Below are 20,222 nucleotides of genomic sequence, written 5' to 3' on the forward strand. Positions count from 1 at the left end.
AAAAGCCAATGACATAGCACACATGTCCTTGCCAATGAAGCTAAGGCATGAGAGTTTTTAAGTGAAGCTGAGTGATCCAAGAGGGGAAAAGCAGTCTAATGATTATTGCTATGGAGGTAAGAAGCAACTCAACCCTTTCCTTCAAGTCATTTCTATAGGGGGAAAGGAATAGAAAAGTGCAAAGAAACAAGAAAAAAGTGGCAAAGAACAAAAGCAAAGAGCTACAACACAGAGAGCAACAGAAAAGGGAAAGAGGCGGACTGGCTGCAGTAAAGCAGACAAGGGAGAGGAGGAGAGGCCACTATCCTCTCTCTGAAGCTGACCCACAGATTGAGTGCAAACAAGCTGGAGGCTGGCTCCAGCCGGTGCTCTGCAGATTCCTATCTCTTTAACAATGTCCCAGCTAGGAGCCTACCAACAGAGACCCAGATACATAAAGCACAGTAGCTACGAAGTGCTTGGTTTTCACCCCCAAAACCACCGTCAGGCCGGAAATTTTAACTCTACATGTATCAGAAATCTCAGTGCAGGGCCCAGAGTACTGAGGGAGACTGACAGGGCGAAAATTCACAATTTGTGTGCTTCACCTGATAAACTGGACCGCCTGGTTTCTACAATTGATGACTTGGGAGGTAATAGCAAGGGGGGCACGATGGGATCCTTCACCAACTTCTAACATTAATATTACACTGAGCATTTGATGGAAAACACAACTGATAACCTAGAACAGAAAAGAAAATTCAATTTAAGATCGGACAGAGAACGCAAGGGTCCCAAACATAGTGATGCAGACTGTAGTAAACCATTTCAAGCCATCTGAAGGTAGGTCAGGTTGGCATAATTGCTGGCTGAACACTGGGGATATATTTCTTAAACAATGAGCAGGTATACAATAAATGCACAATGTAAACAGTGTGAAAGAATGGCTGACAGATAATACGCCTGATAAAAACAATACCTAGTCTCTCTCCCCACCCACTGCATATCATAACCCAGAATTTAGGACAAATAGGGAATTAACTGTCATTTACAAATGGCAAAGAATGCTACTAATGTTCCTCTATTTAAAAGGGAAAAGAATGATACTTTACAACTGCTTTTTGCCTCCAGTTTACAAAGCACTTTCCAACATATCATCTCATATAACACAGTCACTAATTAATTTATTCATCCAATAAATAAAACATTTACTGAAAACCAAGTAAGTGGTAGGTATTGCATTAAGCACTTTCACCTACATAGCTAGATTTTACTATATATATATATGAAATATACATTTAATTTTAAACCTTACAACAATTCCATGAGGTAAGCAGGACATGTATAATTTCCACTACACAGATAATTTAAAAAAGCTCCAAAGGTGAGCTGTCCAAGATCAAATAATTAATGATAAGGCTAAAACCAAGACTGCCTGACATCAAGTCAATACTTCCACAATTAAAAAACAAATACTGGCCGGGCACGGTGGCTCATGCCTGTAATTCCAGCACTTTGGGAAACTGAGGTGGGTGGATCACGAGGTCAAGAGATCAAGACCATCCTGGCCAACATGGTGAAACCCCGTCTCTAAAAACACAAAAATTAGCTGGGCGTGGTGGTGCGCACCCGGGAGGCAGAGGCTGCAGTGAGCCAAGGCTGTGCCACTGCACTCCAGCCTGGCGACACAGCGAGACTACGTCCCAAAAAAAAAAAAAAAAAACAAAACCATCTTTAGAGACACGGTAGACCTAAAGGGATAAATTTTCCCATCCATTTTATTGTTTAAAATATTTAAAAGGGCATAGGAATTAAAAACATTACTACAAATGTTACCACATTCATATTTCAAGCACACAGAAGTGATAAAGATATAAAACTTATAAAATACCAAATGTTTCTAAACAGCAGGCATTGTGCTCGGCATGTGACATGCTCAACTTCATTTAATTCTGTGACAAATCTATAAGGAAGGTTAAGACTTTGGTACTTTTTGTCCACAAGTGAAATCTGACACTTTAGCAAGGTTGAACGACTCATTCCAGGACCCCCAGCTAGTAAGTGGTGGAGTCAGAATTCAAACACATACGTGCAGAGGCCCAAGTCTCCCCCAAAACATCTTCTGAACCACGTTACCGCCTCTGCAAGTTAACTGTGTCACAGATACCAAAAGCCACCTGACCTTGGTCCACCACATTTTTTGCAAAATCTTATTGTTTTATTTAAGACGTTTAAGTTTAGTAACACCATAATGCACAACTAACTCTAACTCCAAAGTTTACAGTAGTGATAATATTGAGGTAACTTGAGGCAAAACCCAGTTATCAATGCTAACCAGGGATGACAACCTACAAAATTTCTGTAGAATATCCACAAAAATAATACAACTACTAATAGAAATACTGAAGCACACATGAATTGCCAAGGGAAACTGGAAAATTCTGACTATTCCACTTTTCAAAATGATTTGGGAAATATTCCTATAGAAGTAATTGTTCAGTAGCTTATCTGTTCCTCCAATTTTATTCACAGCAGAACCATTTTTTCTAACTGGAGCCTAACAATAATTTGCTGCAGCCACCAAGTATTCTGATATAAACTTGGCAATAAAGAACAGAGAGCAAATAGAAATAGTGATACTTTTTATTATGCAAATAATGTCATGAAAAAGAGCTAGTAAATTGAAATGGCATTATATCAAACGCTTTTAATATATTTCCATCATATGACTGGTGTGCCTTTGATTCAACTAGTAACCAAATTAGGTTCTCATATCCTTTACCTTATCTCCTTCTCCATGAATGGGAGAGCACAGCAAATACAATCCATGATAAGCCAGTTCTGGTATGTATTTTGCTCGGTTAAGGTCTCTAAAGAAAAAAGACAAAATCTTAGTTAATGGAAATGATTTTACTTGGAATGTCTTAGTCCTACAAGCCATGTTTAAATGAATAAATTCTACCTGTGTGCCAATTAGGATAAAATGGCATTTCCATTTCTGCTGGAGCAAAAATTAGTATACTATACTTAAATTGTAGCACTGGAAGATTTAATGGCTCACCTGGCTTGTGTAACATGATATCCATGAAGAACTGGCTCAAAATTAGTTAATGAAACAAAGACCTAGAAAACAGATATGAAGAAAAGGCCTGATTTTTTCTGCTCATTATTAGCCATAGTCTATATCCTTTGAAGTTGCCCTAAGGTTCCTGGAATTTTCACTTACCTCTATACAATTCTGTACACATTGTGGCTTTTCTTTCAAGGAAAACTTTGGCAGAAGCCTTAAAAAATTCTTTAAAAGGTGAAAGATGGCACTTCGAATTTGAGAAAGGTCCTGGGCAGAAAAACAAATGTTCTCATCTTCTTGTTCTTCTATAATTTCATCCATCTAGATGATGAAGAAATGTACAGGTGACTGTAATAAATGCCAAACACTTTGTCCCATGGTTTTCAATTTACCCAAACCAAGTCCAGATAAACTCCAGGCAGGAGCTGACGTTGAGGTGACATGACTTTGACCAGGTGGCATGACTGTCCTAGGTCTCCTTGGCCACAACAGTAAATCACTGGACTAGATGACCGCTACAGTAGTTTCTAGTTTTGTGTCAATGAGGAATCCTATTTTTCAGAATTTCTGCTGTCTATGAACTTCCATCATCCTAAAGTGTCGCATAAGAATATGGAATCAGGCTGGGTGTTGTGGCTCATGCCTGTAACCTCAGCGGGAGGCCAAGGTGAGCAGATCACTTGAGGCCAGGAGTTCGAGACTAGCCTGGCCAACATGGTGAAACCCCATCTCTCAAAAAAAAAAAAAAAAAATGCAAAAATTGGCTGGGTGTGGTGGCACACGCCTGTAGCCCTAGCTACTTGGGAGGCTGCAGCAGGAGAATCACTTGAACCCGTGAAGCGGAGGTTGCAGTGAGCTGAGACTGCACCACTGCACTCCAACCTGGGTGACACAGCAAGACTCTGTCTCAAAAAGAAAAAGAAAAAAAAAAGAAAGAAAGAAAGAAAAATTATATGAATCCCAAGAGACAAAGCAGTATTGGATAGCTTATGATGGTTTAGGACCGTTTGCCTATTACTATGATGCCTGAAACCATATTTAGTATAAAGTCAATCCTTAAATAAGCCAAATCGTGTGTTGGTATATATATCAACTTACTTCTTACCTCAATATCTTCTTTCCTGGGTGGCTTTCCCCTTTTTCTATGCCTGCCGGAATTAGCCTGAGAGCTCCTAGGCTGTTCTTTCTTTCTTTTCCGATTCAAGTTAGATTCCTGAGGCCAGCTCTTCTTTAGAGTCTGAATGCATTTGTCAAACATCACTGGGTGGAATACTTGATTGGCTACACTGCCTATTCATAAGGAATAAAGAGTAAGCAGGTTAGATTTAATTGTCTTGAAATGTCTACAACAACAGACGAAAAGTTACAAAGCAAAACACAGGCTTTTCATGACTGTGAATAACAAGGAACCTGTAGCAAGAGTACCATTTCCAACGTCAGCCTTAGTAGAGGAGCAACAGCGCTGCATCAGAGATAAATAACAAGATTTCCACATCTGGTCAGGACAGAGTAATTGGCTTTACACTTGTTAACAACTAGAAAACTGGGGAACAATTTATAAAATAACCATTTTAAGACACTGGGCACCAGGCAGCATAACAAGGGCAATCTCTGAAAAAAGGGAAACAAAGAGGTAAACCCTAAAGTTGCCCCAGTATTGTATCCAGAGGCAATTTCCGGACAACAGTAGATAAATGGTAAATCCACACAAATTATAATCGTCTTACTATGTTGAAAAAGCAGAGTCAGAAACACAGGGTAGATGGAATTTATAGAACAGAAGAACCTACACAGAAAAAGAGTTCTAAGAATCTGCCCAGGACTGAACATAAGCTATGCATGCACAGGGTAAAATTCTAAGACAGAGAGCAAAGAAGTATTTCCAGGGAGCAAGAAGATGAATTATTTTCACAACTCACACAAGGCTCAGATACATTTGAGTTGTGGCCAGCCAGAGTGGAGGGACCTTGTTAAGCACCTAGAGCATTCAGTAGAGACCTCAGAACAAACACACCTTAACAGTAGGGCTAAACCAGATGTAGTGTAAAGGCTACTTTATGTCTGCCCTAATAAAGCTTTAAAACAAGCCTCAAAAGGATCAAGTGAATCCACCAATAGCTGCCTATCAAAACATACTTCAATAGTATTTAAAGGAAAACAACAAAATCCAGACACTCAACAACATTCCAAATGCCCAATATCCTGGCTGAGGGCAGTGGCTCACGCCTGTAATCCCAACACTTTGGGAGGCTGAGGTGGGTGGATCACTTGAGCCCAGGAGTTTGAGACCAGTCTGGGCAACACAGCAAAATCCTGTCTTTACAAAAAATACAGGGGGTAAAAAAACAACAAATGTTCAGCATCTGGTAAAAAAATTACGGGGAATGCTAAGAAGCAGGAAAATGTGCCCCATAGGAAAAATCAGTCAATAAAAGCAGCCCAGGAAATGACAGAGATAATGAAACCAGCTGATAACAACCTTAAAGCAGCTCAAGAATTAAAACATTATCATGAGGAGAGAAATGAAAAAAAAAATTTAAAGAAGCAAACAGAAGTTTCTTGATCTGAAAAAGAAACATTCACTAGATGAGCTTAATAGTGGCTACTGAAACAAAGATAAGTGAACTTGAAGATACAGCAGGAGCATAGAAACCAAAAAGCGAATAAAGACTCAGTGACCCACGGGAGAACATCATGCAGTCTAACACAGGAGTCACTGAAGTCCCAAAAAAGGGGAAGGAAGACATTTGAAGAAAGAGTCATTGAAAAATTTCCAAGTTTGTTGAAACTATTAAGTCCACAGATCCAAGAAACTCAATGAACTCAATCGCAATAAGCACAGAGGAAATCACAACAAAGCATAGATTATCCAACCAAAAAGCAAAACAAAGTTAACTCAGAATTTTATATTCAGCAAAAAGATTCTTGAAGGTGAAATAAATACAATCAAAATCTGATAGGGTTTATGGCTTGCAGACCTGCACTAAAAGAAACGTTTAAAAATAAACAGTTCTTCAGGCTGAAGGAAAATTATATGAGATTAATCTTTCAAATATAAAAGCTGTTTATCTTGTTGCTAAAAAATTCCATAAAAGACAGTTAAAGAAGTATTAATGAAATGTAGACTTTATAACATGTAGAAAAAATAACACACAAAGAACAGGAGAGGAGAAAGGAAAATATGCTTTGTTTTGGTTGTTGGTGTGTGTGTGTGTGTGTGTGTGTGTGTGTGTGTGTGTGTGTGTGTGTGTGTGTGTGTGTGTGATGGAGTCTCACTCTGCTGCCCAGGCTGGAGTGCAGTGGTGTGGATCTCAGCTCACTGCAATCGCTGTGTGTGTGTGTGTGTGTGTGTGTGTGTGTGTGAGATGGAGTCTCGCTCTATTGCCCAGGCTGGCATGCAGTGGTGTGGATCTCAGCTCACTGCAACCTCTACCTCCCAGGTTCAAGCGGTTCTCCTGCCTCAGCCTCCTAAGTAACATGCGTTACCACATTGGGCTAATTGTTGTATTTTTCTTTTCTCTTTTTTTGTAGAGATGGGTTTCACCACGTCGGCCAGATTGGTCTAGAACTCCTGACATCAAGCAATCTGCCCACAGCAGCCTCCCAAAGTGCTGGGATTACAGGCATGAGCCACCTCCCCCAACCTAGGAAAATACACTGTTTTAAGGTTGTTCTTACATCATATATAAATTGGGAGAATATTATCTGAAGATAAACTGTGAGAAGTGCCTACTGCATACACAAAGCAAGCACACAAAACATACGCACACATGCAAAAGAGTATAGCTAATACACCAAAAAGAGACAAGGGATACTAAAATCCAAAACTAGGCAGGAAGAGGAAAAAATTGAGCAAAAAACAGATTTAAAAAAATAGAAAATAAATAGAAAAATGGCAGACACCCAACTATATTGATAATTACTCTAAATGTAATCAGCTAAACAATTTAAACATTCTGATATAAAAGCAAACATTGTCAGAAAGAAGCATGACCAAATGAGCTGGGATTTCACCATGTTGGCCAGGCTGGTCTTAAATGCCTGCCTGACCTCAAGTGATCCGCCCGCCTCGGCCTCCCAAAGTGTGGGATTACAGGTGTGAGCCACCGTGTGTGGCCCCGTCTCTCTTAAAAAAAAAAAAAAAAATGAAAGAAAGAAAAAGAAAAACCATGACCACATGACAGGCAGTCTACAAGAAAACCTTTAAATATAAACATATGGAACCTTTAAATATAAACATATGGATAGGTTACAAATAAAAGCATAAGAAATGATGTACCAACCAAGGATAAATCTTAATATAACTATAGTGGCTATCTTAATATTAGACAAAGTAGACTTCAAGACAAGGAATACAACCAGACAAACAAGGATATAACATAATACTGAAAGGACCAATCTACCAGGAAGACATGACAATCATAAATACATCCATATCTGTCAGACTTTCACAATATCTTAAGTTAAAAGAATTGAGAGGAGAAACAGATAAACTGATAATTATTCTTAGAGATTCCAACATTCCTCTCTCAATAACAGATAGAAAAAATAAGCAGAACATCAGGAAGCATATATAACCCTTGAATAACACTTGCAACCAACTGACATTTACAGAATACTAGACCTAACTGACATTTACAGAATACTAGATCCAACAAAGGCAAGGTATGCATTCTGCTAAAAGTGCAAATAGAAGATTCACCAAATTAGACTCTAGGTCCATTAAAAAAAAAAAGGCACAAATAGATAATTTAAAAGTATCATAATCATATAATATTCTCTGATCCCACCAATTAAAAATCAATTACAATAAGATTTCAGTAAAGTTCAAATATTTGGAAAATAAACTCAATTTACTAAACAACTCAGAGATGTAAGAAATGACAAGAAAAATTACAAAATCATTTTGACCTGCACAGCAGTAAAAACACATTATCAAAATTTGTGGGATGCAGATGAAGCTGTACTTGGAGGGACATTTATAGTATTAAATGCTTGTATGAGAAACAAAGAAATGTACGTGAGAACAAAGATCTAAGCATCTACCTTAAAAAGTCAGAATAAGAGCAAATTAAACCCAAAGTAACAAGAAAGGAAATCATAGCCATAAGACCAGAAACCAATGAAACAAGAAAGGGACAAACAACAGAAATCAATTAATGACATCAAAAGGGGGTTCTCCAAAGTGAACAGTAAAATGAATAAATCTCGATCTAGATTGATCAAGAAAAAATAAAATACAAATCACCAACATCAGGGGTGAGAGGAGATCACCAGAAATTCGACAAACATAAACCTCTTTCAAAAAACTCCAGGCCCAGATGACTTCACTAGTGGGTTCTACCAAACATCTGAGGAAAAAAGAAAACTCAAAATCTGCCAAAATACAGAAGAGAAGAGAATACTATGTAACTTATTCTATGAGAATGGTATTACCAAGATACCGATTCCCAAACCAGACAAAAATATATCAAAAAAAGAATATCCCTTATGAATACAGACAGAAAAACCTTCAACAAAATATTAGCAAACACTTTGACAACATATAAACACCGTGACCAAGGTCATACAAAATTGGTTTAATATGTGAAAATCAATCAATGTAATATACTATATTAGAATAAGAAACAAAAACCACATGATCACCTCACAAGTGCAGAAAAGCAAATGACAAAATCCAACAGCCTTTCATAATGAAACACTCAGTAAAACAGGAATAATAACTTAACAAAGGCCATCCTGAGAAACCCACAGATAACATCATATCTAAAGGCAAGACTGGATGCTTTCCCCTTAAGATCAGGAATAGACAAGGATCCCCAAGCTCCCCTTCTATTCAACATTGTACTGGCGGTTCTAGCCAGGGCAAATAAGTAAGAAAAATAAATAGAAAGAACCCAGACTAGAAAGAAAGAAGTAAACCTGTGTCTATTCACGGATGACGTGATCTTACACAAAGAAAACCCTGTTGGAACCAACAGATGAGTTTCGCAAGGTTCTAGGATACAAGATAATCAAAATCAATTTTGCTTCTATACACTACTAATAAAACAATCCAAAATAAAATTAAGGGAACAATTTCATTTACACTAGCACTGAAAATAATACTTAAGAATAAATTTTAAAGAGGAGATGCAAGAGTTGCGCCCCGAAAATTACAGAGCATTATTGAAACAAATTAAAGAAGATCGACAATAAATGGAAAGACATCCTACAGCCAGAGATTAGAAGACCTAACGTTGTTAAATTGGTAATACTTCACAAACTCATCTACAGTTTCAATGCAATCCCTGTCAAAACCGCAGCTGGCTTTTTTGTTGTTGCAAAAATTCACATGCAGATCCTAAAATTCACATGGAAATGCAAGGGAGGCAGAACAACCAAAATGATCTTGAAAAAGAAAAATATACCGTGATCGAATATTAAGTATTGACAGCATCTCAATCATAAACCCAAAACATTTAAAAACAGAACTGCAAGAATACGGCTTGCTGGAAAGCTGCAAGTGGCCCACACAATTAGTAACAGCCACCTCTTTGCTCTGGCATAAATCTCAATCTTAATCAGAAGAAACTGCATCTGGCAAGATGAGAGTGAAATGGGTTTCTAAAACCACTACTTTTTTGAGAAAGGGCCTGGTTACAACTGAGACACTGCTTAGCAACAAAATCCTTTAGGAACTTACTCATTTCCAAAGTCATTATGGGAGCATTAACAATAACACAAACCAATGTTCAAGGCTTTAGATATAATACCTTTTTGCCCACTTCCAGATCATATGGAATACACCCTGAGCATTAATTACAAATGCTAATATAAACAAAGAGAAGCAGCAAGGTGAGTGATCTTGTCATTTTCTTTTCCATATGAACTCTGGGTTACTGAACTCAATCTCTACGTTCCACTGTCTCTCACCTTGGGTTTGGAGTAGGGAAGAGAATGGATTTCACCGTCACAGGAGGAAAGGCCTCCTCAGTGCTCTGACAATAAAGTACAACAGTGCTCGAACACAGACTCCTGGTCAGTGCCCTCCTTCACGTATTACTAGCTGCTTTCCTGCTTTCTTGATTAGAATGGTTTTAACCTATTTTTCAACACCAACATCGGAGAGGTAAAAACAATGACTCCTCACAGCAGTATTTCTCAGTCTAGACAAGGAATCATGAGGAGAAAGGGCAGTATCAGAACTGTAGACGGCGATGGCAGAGGGCGGGCGCGGAGCTCTCGCGGTGCTCCTCAGACGGCGATGGCGGGGGGAAGGCGGGCACGGAGCTCTCGCGGTGCTCCTCAGACGGCGATGGCGGGGGGGGGGGGAGGCGGGCGCGGAGCTCTCGCGGTGCTCCTCAGACGACGATGGCGGGGGGGGAGGCGGGCGCGGAGCTCTCACAGTCCTCCTCAGACGACGATGGCGGGGGGGAGGGCGGGCACGGAGCTCTCGCGGTGCTCCTCAGACGGCGATGGCGGGGGGGGGGGAGGCGGGCACGGAGCTCTCGCGGTGCTCCTCAGACGGCGATGGCGGGGGGGGGGGGAGGCGGGCACGGAGCTCTCGCGGTGCTCCTCAGACGGCGATGGCGGGGGGAAGGCGGGCACGGAGCTCTCGCGGTGCTCCTCAGACGGCGATGGCGGGGGGCAGGCGCGGAGCTCTCGCGGTCCTCCTCACATGGCGATGGCGGGGGGGAGTGCGCGGAGCTCTCGGGGTCCTCCTCAGACGGGGATGGGTGGGGGGCGGGGAGCAGGCGCGGAGCTCTCGCGGTGCTCCTCAGACGGCGATGGCGGGGGGAGGGCGCGGAGCTCTCGTGGTGCTCCTCAGACGGCGATGGCGGGGGGAGGGCGCGGAGCTCTCGGGGTCCTCCTCAGACGGCGATGGCGGGGGGCGGGCGCGGAGCTCTCGGGGTCCTCCTCAGACGGCGATGGCGGGGGGCGGGCGCGGAGCTCTCGCGGTGCTCCTCAGACGGCGATGGCGGGGGGAGGGCGCGGAGCTCTCGCGGTGCTCCTCAGACGGCGATGGCGGGGGGAGGGCGCGGAGCTCTCGCGGTGCTCCTCAGACGGCGATGGCGGGGGGAGGGCGCGGAGCTCTCGCGGTGCTCCTCAGACGGCGATGGCGGGGGGAGGGCGCGGAGCTCTCGCGGTGCTCCTCAGACGGCGATGGCGGGGGGAGGGCGCGGAGCTCTCGCGGTGCTCCTCAGACGGCGATGGCGGGGGGAGGGCGCGGAGCTCTCGCGGTGCTCCTCAGACGGCGATGGCGGGGGGAGGGCGCGGAGCTCTCGCGGTGCTCCTCAGACGGCGATGGCGGGGGGAGGGCGCGGAGCTCTCGCGGTGCTCCTCAGACGGCGATGGCGGGGGGAGGGCGCGGAGCTCTCGCGGTGCTCCTCAGACGGCGATGGCGGGGGGAGGGCGTGGAGCTCTCGCGGTGCTCCTCAGACGGCGATGGGCTGGGGGGGGACGGCCGCGGAGCTCTCGCGGTGCTCCTCAGACGGCAATGGGCTGGGGGGGGGCGGCCGCGGAGCTGTCACGGTACTCCTCAGACGGCGATGGCGGGGGGAGGGCGTGGAGCTCTCGGGGTCGTCCTCAGACAGCGATGGGTGGGGGGCGGGCGCGGAGCTCTTGCGGTGCTCCTCAGACGGCGATGGCGGAGGGCAACGGCGGAGGGCGGGCGTGGAGCTCTCGCGGTCCTCCTCAGATTATTTTTATTCGTTTATAGATAGCATAATTTTGGATGTAAAAAAAAAAGGGAAGGTTTTCAAAGACCTACAACATGCCATGTACTTTACAGACTTGCTCCTCAGAACAACTCTCTGCCATGGGTTAGCACTGCCCCGTTTATAAGTGAAGAAACAAGAAACAAAGTATAAGAATTGAAAAATGTAGAAAGAAAAAAGTGACAGAAGATTTATCCTATCATATCAGGTCTACATACCTGGTACTTCTAGCAGCAAAAAGTAAAGCCCAGCAGCGTGAAGGCCATATTCTCGATACTGTACACTGACATTTGTCTTATGAACTATTTGAACAAAATGATAGAACAATGCCACCAGTGTACTATGGGAAACATTGTTCTCAATGAAGAAGGTCCAGACACTCTGTGGGGAGAGGGCAAATCACAAAAGCCAGTCATCAGAGAAATGGAAACATCAATTATTTGATTTTTGTAAGTTCTTGGTGCCTTACAAAAAGAGGAATAGACTAGCCTGGTTCCTATTGCTAAATGTTTACCATCTTCAAAGGGACTGAAACAAAATATCAAAATTAAAAATATATTATCCAAAATTACAAAGATAAATATGTATATAACATATTTAAATAATTAAACTTTCAAAAGAATTTTTGGTTAAGTTTGTAGCATATAAACTTCAGAAATTACAGTTTAAAACTACACTAACACTTTTGGGACACCATATATTAGTGATTATTCAGAAAAGTTAATCCCTCTATATTAAAAGGAACTCAAATCCGTTTACCAATAATCACTGTGGAAATCAGAGCCTTTTATTTAAATTTAAATGTTCCGCAGATTGCAGGCAATGGGAGCAGGAAATGAAAGAGATCTCGGAAATAGCCCAGGTAAAGGAGATACACCCTAGGAAAGAAACTACAATTTTACTACTTCTATCATCATTCCATGTCTTCTCCTACTAAACACATGAAGAAGAAATGAGTTATTTTAATAACCTAAACATAGGAACTAAACATGGTTTATCCTTGAGTACCATAACAAAAAAAGGCCCACAAAATTCAAGTGAGCAGAGCACTCTCTTTTCCTTAACTAAAAAACCTGTGGGAGAAATCATCTCCACAGAGCACAATGGCTCATGCCTGTAATCCCAGCACTTTGAGAGGCCAGGGCAGGAGGATTGCTTGAGCCCAGGAGTTTGAGACCAGACAGGGCAACAAAGAAAGATCTTGTCTCCACAAAAAATAAAAAATTAGCTGGGCATGGTGGCACACACCTGTAGTCCCAGCTACTCAGGAGGGTGAGGTGGGAGGCTCGTTTGAGCCCAGTAAGTTGAGGCTGCAGTAAGCTGTAACTGTGCCACTGCATTCCAGCCTGGGTAACACAGCAAGACCCTGGTTTCAAAAAAAAAAAAAAAAAAGGAAAAAAGAAATCATCTCCTGCCTTCACGTCCTCATTCCACCAGGCTGATCCACGACCCTAAACCCTCTGCTCGCCAGAGCTCTGTGTATGGGGTCACCTTGGCCCCATGTGATCCCATGGCTGCTGTCTCTAGTCTGGGCGTCAGTGGCCCTGCACTCCTTACACTTGACTGCTCCTCCGCAGACCCCTTCCAATCAGCTCTCCATTTCTGTCCTGGCTTCTGCTCCCCCTCGGTGATCTCATGCATCACTGTGCTTCAACCCATACCATTAAAGAATTCTCCTCTCTCTCCTGGTCTCACATTTCTACTACCTGTTTAACTTCCCAAGGATCTCCTCACAGAATCTCAAGTTCAGAAGTCTAAACAGAACTGTTTCTCCATCTGACCTTGCTCTTTTCCCCTCATTCCCCACCTTGGTTAACAGAGTCATCATCTTCCTAGTTTTGAAACCCTGGGGATCACTGACTTCTTTCTTTTTGTAACTCCCTATGCCCAGTCAGTTTAGCACTTCACACCATGTCTTTAAGATATCTCACAAAGGCTTCCTAGTTCACAAGGCTCTATTAATTCTACCTCCAAAATGTCCCTAGTTTTTAGTCTTCCTTTCCAGTTCCCAAAATCGTAACTCTGGACCATGCCATTACTACTACTAACACCTGGATCACCAATACAGTCTCCCAAGGGCTCTCCCTGCACACAATTTTTTCCCACTTCAGTCCACCTACTGTCAAGAACATCTGCTTAAAACAGATCTATTCATGTTACCTATCTATTGCTCACTGTAACCTCTTTCACACAGGGCTGCTTGTGAGGATTAAATGAGTTAATCCATGCAGGAAGCTTAGAACAAAACCTCATACACACTCTACCAAATATGTTCAAACTCCACTGCCGAACCTCACGTAAAGCTACCCATGACCTACCCTTACTCTACCTTACTGTCCCATCCCACCACACACTTTTTTGTGTATGCCTCTTGACAATTCCTGCATGTTCCCATTGGGTGGCTCCTTCACTAGGACTGCCTTACAACCCAAGCTTCTGCTAGTCATCTGTGAAGATTCACTGCTGGCCACTTTCTTTCTGGAACCTTCCCAACTCTACCATGCTCCCTTTTTCAAACCCTATGCAACAAATCTGCACCTCTCTTGGAGCATTTTTCACAGTGTGGTTCGTAGAATATTTCCAGGCGCCCAAATGCCCAGTGGCACTGCACTCTCCACCCCCTGCAGCTGCATGTGGCTGCTGGACCTAATTTGGTTAGTGTTCAAATGTCCACTCTTCCTCCCTGAGGTCCCTGAGGGGGACTTCAACCTAGGGAGATTGTTTCTTAATCCCTACTGTCAACTCAGGTACTTAAGGCAGTGCTTAGCGTTATGCTGAAGGAATGTTTAATTAGATGATTTAATTTTGTGATGTGAAACTTGGAAGTGAAATTCTTTTTGTTCATTTAAATGTTTCAGAGATGTTAATATCCAATTAGCTTTTGTTCTGTTTCCCAACCCTTTGGTTTTTTTGAAAACTAACAACTTAAATAATAATTTATATTTCTATGTACTGGATATAACTCAGTATTTACAGGAACTTTTTGGACAAACCTGTTAATTCAACTAGTCATTCCTCAGTTTAGTAATACCAGATTTTGTTTTTTTTTGAGACAGAGTCTCGCTCTGGCGTCCATGCTGGAGTGCAGTGGTGTGATCTTGGCTCACTGCAACCTCTGCCTCCTAGGTTCAAGCAATTCTCTGCCTCAGCCTCCCAAGTAGCTGGGATTACAGACGCACGCCACCACTACCAGCTAATTTTTGTATTTTTAGTAGAGACGGGGTTTCACCATCTTGGTTAGGCTGGTCTTGAATTCCTAACCTCGTGATCCACCTGCCTCGGCCTCCCAAAGTGTTGAGATTACAGGCGTGAGCCACTGTGCCTGGCCGCAGATTTTCTTAAAGTTAAGGTTAAGGGCATGTCTGAATTGTTATTTGCATTTTCCTTGGTCTAGCTTTCTTGTTTTTGCCTTTATATTTTTCCTTTTTTTTTCTTCTGAGATGGGGTTTTGCCATGTTGCCCAGGCTACTCTCAACCTGAGCTCAAGCAATTGGCCAGCCTCAGCCCCTCAAAGTGCTGCGATTAGACATGAGCTACCACACCTGGCCTTATACTTTTCCTTTAATTTGCTATTGTAAAAAACGGTTGTGTCTTAAAAAAAAAAAATCAGACGAGTACCTTGAACCTTCTAGAGGAAAGTTCTTAGGATATTCCAATAAATTAACCACATTCTTTATGTTACTCATATTGTACTCCCTCTGAATTGTACACCAAGAAAGCTAAGTTTTAGATTATAATGACTTTCATCTTCTACTGCTAACACCAAAATTTGGCTAGTTTGTTTTTATTTTTTACCTCCATAGATCCATGTTCTCCAGTAGCAAAGGGTAAAAGGCTTTCATAGAGTTTTGTGAATGCATCCAATCCAGTCTCTATGATCTCTGCTTCTATGCTGGGATCCAAAGGCTCAGTCTCTGTGAAATCCAGTTCCCACACTGTGTCAACCCATTCTAGGGGAAAATGCAATGAAATTTGTAAGTACTCCGTAACAAGTGAAAAAACTAATCACTTTAGATTCCAGGTATGTTCAAGAGGAAAAAAGTTTATTAGTCACAGTTCACATTTAACTGGTTTTAATAATATAGGTGTAGCATAATAAAAGAAAACCAGAAAAGGTTAAGAGAATCTTAAATCACAACTGACACTGGCTATTCAGCTAATCATCTTCTAAGAATATAAAGAAGGAAACACTTTTAAGAGTTTTGGGAAAGGACACTTCAAAACATTTAGTGATCAGGCTTTCCCATTTGTTCCATCTAGAGAAGAAACAGAGGTTAATCAGATTGCCCAAGATGTTCCTTTGTGAAAATATCATAACCAAGTTAATAAGTGGAAATAAAATATATAGCACTTTATTGGGCCCTTGGACAATAATGTAGCATTTAAAAAACAGACATAATTTCCCCAGGAAGTTTAAAATAGATGAGGCAAGCCAGATTCAGACTCACAGAAATCCTTGGTGACTTTAAAATACACTGAAAGAATGTACATTGAGAGGAGGGATATTAAGACGGCATGCTGGCTGGATTCCTTATCAATCTCTCTTAACTCTAAATCTTCCCATTCTTTTCTTTTTTTTTTTTGGATAAACATTTTTTTTTTTTTTTTTTTTTTTTTTTGAGACGGAGTCTCACTCTGTCACCCAGGCTGGAGTGCAGTGGCCGGATCTCAGCTCACTGCAAGCTCCGCCTCCCGGGTTCACGCCATTCTCCTGCCTCAGCCTCCGGAGTAGCTGGGACTACAGGCGCCCGCCACCTCGCCCGGCTAGTTTTTTGTATTTTTTAGTAGAGACGGGGTTTCACCGTGTTAACCAGGATGGTCTCGATCTCCCGACCTCGTGATCCGCCCGTCTCGGCCTCCCAAAGTGCTGGGATTACAGGCTTGAGCCACCGCGCCCAGCCAACATTTTTTTTTTTTTTTAACTTATACTTTAAGTTCTTGGGTACAGGTGCACAACATGCAGGTTTGTTACATAGGTATACACGTACCATGGTGGTTTGCTGTACCCACCAACCCATCATCTACATTAGTTATTTCTCCTAATGGTATCCCTCCCCTATCCATCCACCCCTCCTTCCCATTCTTTTCTAATAAAGTATATTTCTTCGGTGTTTTCATTGTTATTTTCCCAAACTAAAATTAGGACTAGATGGAAATGTGGACATCTCAAATTATTAATCAGGTGTTCCTTCAAATTAGCATTAAAAGTATTTGCTCACTGCTGATTTAGAGAAGTTGGGCAAGGTATAAATAAAGAAAAAACAGAGATGGGAGCATTACAACGCTCTCAGCAAATGAAAATAAAAGGCCTTACACTCAACTAGATCCATCCTTAGAATACAATCTGCTCATCACCTTTTGTCACTTGAACTTGACCCTGGAGGAGGGAGTCTCTGTACCCTAAGTGGCTGTGCACAGCATTCCTTCCAAAGACATGCAATATGCTGCCTGAAAGAAGATCTGAAAAACACAATTGTATCTTTCTAAATTTCCAATAATGTTTTAAAGGTCATTATAGACCACAGCAAAAGTTATCTCACTCCTTTTAGTTTTGCTTATAATCATTCTCTACTGTAAATACCATCAAATCTAATTTGGATGGCAGTAACTGGCCCTGTTATCTACCACTTGGTCACAGAAGTCTTCAGTGTTGATTGCTGAGTGAGAGTACAGGAGACACTGAGTTAGATTTTTTTTCCTCAATATCTTTACACTATTCAAATCCCTCACTACCTATTTTCTCAGTCGTCGAATGCAGGTAACTTCTGCTCTACTTCACTTAGGATGGAAGAAAAGGAAGAAATACATCACTTACTTACTCAACAAACACTTTGAGAAAATACTAGGGAAGCCACTTACACTTCTAGGGATACAAAGATGAATACTAGAGGGTTCTTGTCCACAAAGATCTCAACATTTCACACTTAGGATACCAAAAAAAGCAGCCTATGATAGAAAAGAGAGCACTGAATTTTGAGTCAGAACAAGGCAAATATCCTGACTTGATCACTTACACGTAATTAGTCTCTCCTTCATCATTGGAAATACAAGATTTTTGTGAAAGATAATGTGTATAAAGGCCCTAACAATGTGCTAACCACATAAAAAGCAGTCAATAGATGATGTTTATTATTTTTGCAATGGATGAGTGTTAAAATAATAGATATGTAAAATGTAAAACGCTACAGAGCTTAATAGGGAATATTACTGGAGGAGGAGGAAGAGGCAGAGGAATAAGATGATTCTTCAATTGGACCTGAAAGAGTTTTGCCAGGCAAATAAATGCAGAAAAGTGCACCCCAGCAGGCACAGTGTAACAAAGCACAAAGGGAAAGAAATTAAAGTGTTTTGAAATGAACAAAATTGTTATAACACAGTTTGCTCGTGGGTATTAGTATCTATTCAGCAGTTATTATGTAGCAGGTACAAAATTTACCTTTACAAAAACCTCTGTGGGGTAGATATTGCACTCCTCATTTGACAAATCAGAAAACAGGGGTTTAGCAAGGAGAAGTAACTTGCACGGTAATACATGGATGCTATGGGGTACAGCCAAGGGAGCAATCCCAGTGTGTCTGACTCCAAAGGTTATACTCTTGAAAAATCAAACTGGAGAGAATGGCAAAGACTTATAAAGTATGCCAAGGATCTGGTCATTTATTTAGGAAACAAAGGGGAAACATTAAAGGTGTACAGGCTTGACACATTCAAAGCTGTGTTTTCAAAAGTCGGTCTGCAAAAGTGTGGGGGATGGGCTGGCACAGTTAACATCAGAAAGCAGCTAAAATACTCCTGCAATTGCTCGAGGCTGACTATGATGAAGGCAGTAGCACCAGGAATGGAGCGGGTCGGCCCTGAGACACCTCGGAGGCAGGACAGTGGTGGCAGGCATGAAAGGGGAAGCAGAAATGCCATGACTCCTGGGTTGGTGGCTTGGATAGTGCCATTAGCAGGCTTTGGGAATCCCATTTTCACTCATGTGACGTGTGATGATGTCTGCATGTGAGACATCCAGTTGAACCTATGAACATGAAGTTCAAGAAATAAGTCTGGCCGAAGAAAAAGATTTGCAATTTAAAACCATCTGAATAGGTAAGAATAGATAGGTGCACGAAGAGGTGCACAGGAAGAAGGGGAAGGCCGAGAAAACAGATGCACAAACGCTAGAAGAGACTGGCCAACATTCGCTTATTCTAAGGGTGGCCTGGCCGGCTTGAACCCCCACGGGAAACCTGGCTGGCCGCAATCCTGGCGTGGCACGGCCCTGGGCACCCCAGGCACCGCCGACAGCCGGGCGCCCCCACCCCGCCCCCACCCGCACCACGGCCCGGGCTTAGGCGTCGTCGGGGACGCAAAGGACCCCCGCCCTGGCCCCAGGGCCTCGCGGCTGCGTCTGCTCACCGAGTCTAAGATCCAGCGGACACCACGGCTGCAGGCCGCTACCAAGGCCCCGCAGCGCCACCATGATCCCCAGGCCACCGGCTCGCCGCCGCCGTGCTCAACTTTCAAAGCTCGCTCCCGCGCGCGCGCCGAGTCGTTCCTGCGGACCAATCACAACGTACAGAATTTCCCACCGGCCAATCACCGCACCCAGCCGTTTCCATTCGCTCAACCAATCACCTGCGTCGTCCGCCGCACGCTCAGAGAACTGGGCGGGCCGAAAAGTGGAAGCCAAACAAGGCTCCTGCGGGTGACTTTTCCGCTAATTCGTTCAAGGAGCCAGGGCCTGAGTTAAACCCTAACAGCGTTTTTCCCGCTTCGTTTTTCTTCAGTGGGGGAATCTAAAGGGTATCAGAGACAGGGTACTTCCGGTGGTAACTGTCACCTTTGCCCTCGTCAGGCGACATTTCGCGTGCGTGTCAAAGGGCTGCCTTTCCCGTCAGACAGCACTGGAACCGCGTAATATCCGAATGTGAAAGGCAGCCCAACGTGTATCGAGCTAAAGCAATAAGGGAAAGTAGCCGCAAGCACTCCGAGAAGACGACTGCAGTTCTGTGGACTGCGGGCACGCGTGGGCCCAGAGCCTGTCCCAGCGAAGTAGCAGCTGCCATGCCGACGGCGGGAGCGCCGGCCGCGCTCTCCCTGCGCCTGCGCAGCGAGCTGTCCTCCTGGAGGCCGGGAGGCCCAGGAGCGGAGATAGGGGGTGCGCATGCGCGCCGCTGCTCCAGCGCATCCGGGCTGGAGCTCGCCCGCCCCCTCCCCCGCCCGGAGCCGCCGAAGCGCCTCGGTGGGTTGCACCGCCGGAGGCTGGGCAGCTCTCAGCGCTGCTCGGCGCTGGACCCCACCCGGCCCTGTGCGGCTGCCCCCCCGCAGCATTGCACGGCCGACCCTCGCCCGCCCACTGCCACCGGCTGCTGGACTGGCTGGGACTGGCTCGGCGCAGGGCACTGCTCCTCGGTGCATTGCTGCTCGGGCGCCGCAGCCCGCAGCCGCCTGCCTCCCCCGGCCGTGCCCCTCCCCCGTGGAGCCGGCTG

At 43.6% G+C, this 20,222-nt stretch overlaps 1 protein-coding gene across 4 annotated transcripts in view; it reads right to left on the bottom strand.

Moving 5' to 3' along the window:
* LOC105476153 (non-SMC condensin II complex subunit D3) overlaps positions 1-20,222 on the bottom strand; it is a 72,321-nt gene that overhangs the window by 51,828 nt on the left and 271 nt on the right. Inside the window, exons 1-10 of one of the 4 annotated variants that reach the window (XM_024791078.2) lie at positions 19,369-19,810; positions 19,150-19,288; positions 17,104-17,208; positions 15,544-15,698; positions 11,967-12,129; positions 4,155-4,339; positions 3,206-3,370; positions 3,041-3,102; positions 2,762-2,849; positions 588-721 (exon numbers count right to left, since the gene is read on the bottom strand). In XM_024791078.2, the coding sequence (XP_024646846.2) occupies positions 588-721; positions 2,762-2,849; positions 3,041-3,102; positions 3,206-3,370; positions 4,155-4,339; positions 11,967-12,129; positions 15,544-15,698; positions 17,104-17,208; positions 19,150-19,213 (1,121 nt within the window). In that variant the 5' untranslated portion in view covers positions 19,214-19,288; positions 19,369-19,810. Of the gene's footprint in view, positions 1-587; positions 722-2,761; positions 2,850-3,040; positions 3,103-3,205; positions 3,371-4,154; positions 4,340-9,964; positions 10,216-11,966; positions 12,130-15,543; positions 15,699-17,103; positions 17,209-19,149; positions 19,289-19,368; positions 19,811-20,222 lie in introns of those variants that run through there. The other 3 variants (XM_071075860.1, XM_071075861.1, XM_011731819.3) reach the window with 3 other exon arrangements.

This window comes from Macaca nemestrina, chromosome 12, assembly GCF_043159975.1.
Source record: "Macaca nemestrina isolate mMacNem1 chromosome 12, mMacNem.hap1, whole genome shotgun sequence".
NCBI lineage: Eukaryota > Metazoa > Chordata > Mammalia > Primates > Cercopithecidae > Macaca > Macaca nemestrina.